This window comes from Polyodon spathula, chromosome 9 (assembly GCF_017654505.1).
Source record: "Polyodon spathula isolate WHYD16114869_AA chromosome 9, ASM1765450v1, whole genome shotgun sequence".
In the NCBI taxonomy this organism is placed as follows: Eukaryota; Metazoa; Chordata; class Actinopteri; order Acipenseriformes; family Polyodontidae; genus Polyodon; species Polyodon spathula.
Window position 1 is genome coordinate 33,674,154 of NC_054542.1, and position 5,738 is coordinate 33,679,891.

The following is a 5,738-nucleotide window of genomic DNA, read 5'->3' on the forward strand; positions in this document are numbered from 1 at the left end:
CGTAGAATAACCTTTAAAACACACGTGTTTACGTCACACACAAACCTCGTGCGTAATTTGGAACAACAATAAAGTATTACTTGGATTTTGGTGATTTTTAATTCCTATTTTTTGCGTACAATAATTACATTGACATTCTACTTTTGTCTACTTTTTTTTTTTTTTAAAGAAGCCAATGTTCCATGCCCGCTTTATTTCTACAACTGTTACATTTTTGTATGTAATCTATTTCTAAAAGTAATAATGCCAAAACACGTTTTCCCCTTTCTTTCCCTTAACTGTAAAATATCTGTTACAGACAGTGATGTGAATGTATTTTTTTAAACATATTTTAAACAGTAGGTACTTATTTTGCAATGTATGAATTGGACATTGATAGATCAGACAAGTCAGAGTCACGCTCACATACAGACGGTGGCATCATACCATCATTCATCAGTGATCAATGATGGGTAAATATTTGTAAGTATGGTTAAGTGTGTGTGTGTGTGTGTGTGTGTGTGTGTGTGTAACACTAGCACACCAATACGACACTTATGGTGTTACTTAACAGTTTTCCACAACAAAGCCAAGTTTATACTCTACCTGTATTATTAAAAATCGTTAAAAGAGCATCATAAATTATCGTTACACTGATAACCAAGGTATATCCTTTAAATTATATATTTTAATAAGCTCTCATTATTATTATATTATTATTATTATTATTATTATTTACTCGTTTGTTTATTTTTAGAAAATAACCTAATTTACGAAATATTCCATGACTTTCAATGATGTCTGTTTGAGCTATAAGTATTTGTTAAATCAAGAATCCAAGGGTATTTGCTCGTGATAGTGTTTAGATTTACACTGGTAGTCGTAATTTCATGACCTTTTAGTATTACAATTTTCTCTTATTTAATTGCATTGTGGCTTTTTGGAGATATATATTTGGATAGCAATTTAATTCTTGAGATGACTGTAAATCCTATTAATAAAATATACCACTTCTAGGATTACTTTCATCTTTTATGGATCAATGTTGTGTCACTATAAGTAGCGATATGCAAAATCGCCCCATTCAATGTCCAACAACAGGAACAGCAACAATAATAACACACACACACACACACACACACACCACACATATATATATATATATATATATATATATATATATATATATATATATATATATATATATATATATATATATAATATTACTCGTATCAGGACATGACTCTTCAGTAGGAGCTAAGTCTTCACCGACGTAGCGACCTCCCCCACACCTCTAACAATACCACGGGGTGAGGGAACCTTTGCATGGTAGCAAGCAACTTAACCACTGGACTCCCCTTTCTAACGACCTCTGACGAAGGACCCACCGAGGCACCAGCCTCTCTTGAGGGGGCTCCGAAGGTGTTAGATGAAGTTTGGTAAATGGAACCCATGTTGACCGAAGGAGGTGGAGGTGATTTGCAGTGAACCTTCATGTGCTTTCTTAAGGAGCTGGGGTGCGTGTAGGACTTGTCACAGCCTCTTACTTTACAATAGTAAGGCTTGTCACTCGTGTGGACGTGTGAGTGCTTCTTCCTGTCACTGCTGTTGGCAAACTTCCTGTCGCAGCCATCAAACTCACATTTGAAAGGTTTCTCCCCTAAAAGTAAACAATGACACATTGGGGATTAGGGTCTCCCGAGGTGTGCACACAGGTATGCATTAAGAACAATGACACATTGGGGATTAGGGTCTCTCAAGGTGTTCACACGTGCATTAAGAACAATGACACATTGGGGATTAGGGTCTCTCAAGGTGTTCACACATGCATTAAGAACAATGACACATTGGGGATTAGTGTCTCTCAAGGTATGCACTCATGCATTAAGAACAATGACACATTGGGGATTAGTGTCTCTCAAGGTATGCACACATGCATTAAGAACAATGACACATTGGGGATTAGGGTCTCTCAAGGTGTGCACACATGCATTAAGAACAATGACACATTGGGGATTAGGGTCTCCCGAGGTGTGCACACATGCATTAAGAAAAATGACACACTGAGGATTAGGGTCTCTCGAGGTGTGCACACATGCATTAAGAACAATGAAACATTGGGGATTAGGGTCTCTCAAGGTGTGCACACATGCATGAAGAACAATGACACATTGGGGATCAGGGTCTCTCAAGGTGTGCACACATGCATTAAGAACAATGACACATTGGGGATTAGGGTCTCCCGAGGTGTGCACACATGCATTAAGAACAATGACACATTGGGGATTAGGGTCTCTCAAGGTGTTCACATATGCATTAAGAATAATGACACATTGAGCTTTAATTCTGCAAAACTGTGCATGACAATACCCCATTTTATCAACATCAGGTTTCAGTCCTCCTTAGCTTGTATTTTGTATACAGTTTTATACTACACTTTTTGTTGTGATAGGCTATGAATAGCTATTATTGAATGCAACAAGGGACAGGTAGACCAAAACATGACAGAAAAAAATTAACAACTATATATATATATATACAGACACACACACACACCAGTTCAATGTAATTGTTTTTTGATTTGTTTATCTGGCAATGGTTCTGAACATTGGTCTCAGGCTTTTCTGTCTGGCATAAATGTATGTCAACTCATTGCGCCCCTGTATACTCAGGCCTATGCCATGTGTTACAGGGTAATATAAAACATAACTTGGTTTGGAAAGCTGTATGATGCTACAGTATAGCTAGACATTAAAAATTAATTAAATTGTTCTCCATGTGATTTCCAATACAATGGTTGTTTTCTCCCTTCAGGTGTATTGCAAGTATATGATAAAATTCAGATACTATGATGTCTGTATGAGCACCAACAAATGAAAACAGGAACAATTGTTATTATTCTGTTTGTTGCTCACATGACTGCCTTATTATAAAAAAAGGAGAAAAATACAATAACGATTTTCAGCTGGTTTATTTAAATCATCTCCAAAAATGAAACAATACGTAATATACTACTCTTAACAAATGACTTTATTATAGGAATGTCCAGATTCACTTTATATTAATTTTATAGTTTCCTTTTATTTGGGCAATACATTTTTCCTATGCTATACTAATGATAATATACTTTGTTTTTAATATGAACACGTATTTCCAAATTAAAGAAATTAAGATGGATTGAAAAGTAAAACAAATACAAAAAAAATATATATATCAAAGAAAGTCATACCAATAAATCTAAATTTTCTTTTTCATTTGTGTAGTCGTTTTAATGTAATTTTCTGATAAGAAACACAATGTGCCAAAAAATTAAGTTTGTATCCAAGTAAGAAGACACATGAAATTGTGTGACTACGATGACGCTTTTTGAACTAATGGGGATCAGCCAGGTGCTCCGTGACAATTAAAAGTGTATTCCCTGTTCCGCAGTAGTTTGTTTACTGTATGCAAATAAGCAGTTTTCTCAGAATCCCCCTTCCAGCAGGCCTATGCTTCGGGAGACTCGGGTTTGTGCAGCGCTCCTGACTGAGCAAAGAAGACACTCACAGGTTCTGATTGCCGTGTTCGATTTCTCGTGAGGTCAGACCTGAAAAGCACTTCCTTGATCAAACAGGAGACACACGTTATGTTAAAGGAGTCGCTAAGCAAATAGGTGAGCGAGACTGCCTAGCTGTGACAAGCAACAATAAATCAAAAAAACAATTAAGCCGTACGTCCATAAACATTCTCCAAGGGATAATATCTGTCCTAAACAATAAATTCCAACCAGGCTCACTTAGCCTATAATTTTATTTATAGACAATAAAGTTAGGACCAACATTATAACAGTTAGAAATACGAGTTGCCATTTATATAATAATAATAATAATAATAATAATAATAATAATAATAATAATAATAATAATAATAATAATAATAATAATAAATCTATCAAAGCTACATTTCTTTATAAAAAGGGTTGTTATATATTAATAATGATATTATTAATATATTTAAAAAGACATATTCATTTCTTAAACCTGCGGGTGTGTTTGACTGAGACAACATGTTAAGCAAGCTGTGAGAAGCTGTACGGTGTTTCAAGGAGCCGGTTTTCTTTTACGTCAGTATACATATACGAAGTGGGTGATGTTATAAAATAAATAAATAATTCAATAACTTCGAGAATAACAAATAAAATAACTTTTTTTTATTTTTAGACATGTCTATAGGTCTGACTTCACTCCATTTTTAAGTAGTTGTACTATTTTATGTCTATAATTAAAGCTATAGAGAGAATATACAGACCTGTGTGTGTCCTCTTGTGAATCTTGAGGTTTTCTGAGCGCGCAAACACTTTGCCACAACCAGGAAAAGGGCAGGGGAAAGGTTTTTCTCCTGTGTGAACTCGGATATGATTTACCAGTTTGTATTTCGCCTTGAAGGCTTTGCCTTCTCGTGGACATTCCTCCCAGAAACAGACGTGACTGCCCTGTTCGGGTCCCCCGACGTGTTCCACAGTAACGTGGTTAACCAGCTCGTGCATGGTGCTGAAAGTTTTGGAGCAGGGCTTCTTTGAAGTTTGCTCCTGGTCAATCCATTTGCAGATTAACTCTTGCTTGATGGGCTGCCTCATGTACCTCAAAAACGCCCCTGCGGCTCCGTGGGGAGCTGCTGCGATGTTCACATTTAGGTTCATAGAGCTGTAGCTGTGGAGAGAAGATGATCCATAGTGCTCGGGCCTGTGGCTGAAATGTTCTGGTCTGCCATAAATGTCCCCCGGAAGACCCAATCGCATCTGTCCGTTAAGAGGGTGGTGATGGGCACCTGGGACACTTTGCTCGTGGAGTCCAGTAAAAAGAGCGTGGGCACCACCTTCGGTGTGCCCGTAAGCACCTGTTGTGGAAATAAACATCCCATGATGGTGAGGGGAGGAGGAACTATGTTGATCGCCAAGTGCATGCATAGCAGAGGCTGATAGCTCTCTCCTGAGGATGTAGTCCCTGCTGGAAGCGTATCCTGAGTGGGGGTGAGCCACGGGAAAGCCAACTGTGGTCTGAGAAGCAAAAGATGTCGCTGTCTGGGCTTCAGGGTGGTTTTGCATGTGCTGAGAGGGGCTAAGTTTGAGAGCATTACCCTGTGCCATGTGCTCTGGTCCAAATGGAGTGAGTGCCACTCCAGGGTCGCTACCCATCTCCGCAGGGTGGAGGTGGGCATGGTGGGAGTGAAGGTGATGGCCCCCAAGCCCCGGGAAGCCTGTCATATTCTGATGAGGCTGGGGTTGAGTCGCTGCCAAATCCGCTAATCTCAGTGCCTGATTCCTCTTGTTCAATGGTGGCTCCATGACTACACAGTCAAGTCCATCCACACTCACCGCTGTTGTTTTTCCCCACTACACGCCTTCCAAAACATTCAAATATATATGTATATAGCGGCTATATAACTTCTTTTGTCGTGCTTCTAACTCTGCTTGTTCCTTTTCTCACTCTGTCCTCCAGCGATTGGCAGAACATACAACAGTTGGAGAACACAGTGGGGAATAGAGTTTAGAAATGACACTACTGGTATTGGGCAGATTTTGGTGACTGGCAGTTAGGCGAACGAAGCGATTGGCTGTTGTTCAACGCAGAGGCACAGCAGGGATCCGCCCCCCTCGCTCTCTAGTTCGCTGCTCTCTCCAAAAGTTGTGTTCACAAAGTTAGCGGCAAATCTGTTTTTCTTTCTGCTGATGCTGTGCACATGGATATGATCAAAGATTTCAAAGTAGTGTTCACAACCAG

The 5,738-nt window shown here is 38.8% G+C and overlaps 1 protein-coding gene across 1 annotated transcript; it reads right to left on the minus strand.

Annotated features, from left to right (window-relative positions):
* Positions 1–1,244: 1,244 nt before the first annotated feature.
* Positions 1,245–5,460, minus strand: LOC121321075 (zinc finger protein ZIC 5-like). Its single transcript, XM_041259985.1, has 2 exons — positions 4,267–5,460; positions 1,245–1,639 (listed from the first exon to the last, which is right to left on the minus strand). Exons 1-2 carry the CDS (start codon positions 5,300–5,302, stop codon positions 1,245–1,247), a joined length of 1,431 nt encoding a protein of 476 aa, XP_041115919.1. The 5' UTR covers positions 5,303–5,460.
* Positions 5,461–5,738: the final 278 nt, after the last annotated feature.

Coding starts and splice junctions, on each gene's coding strand:
- LOC121321075 (XM_041259985.1), bottom strand. CDS start 5,302: ATGGAGCCACCATTGAACAAGAGGAATCAGGCACTGAGATTAGCGGAT. Junction 1,640..4,266: donor TCACAAGAGGACACACACAG/GTCTGTATATTC, acceptor GTTTACTTTTAG/GGGAGAAACCTTTCAAATGT.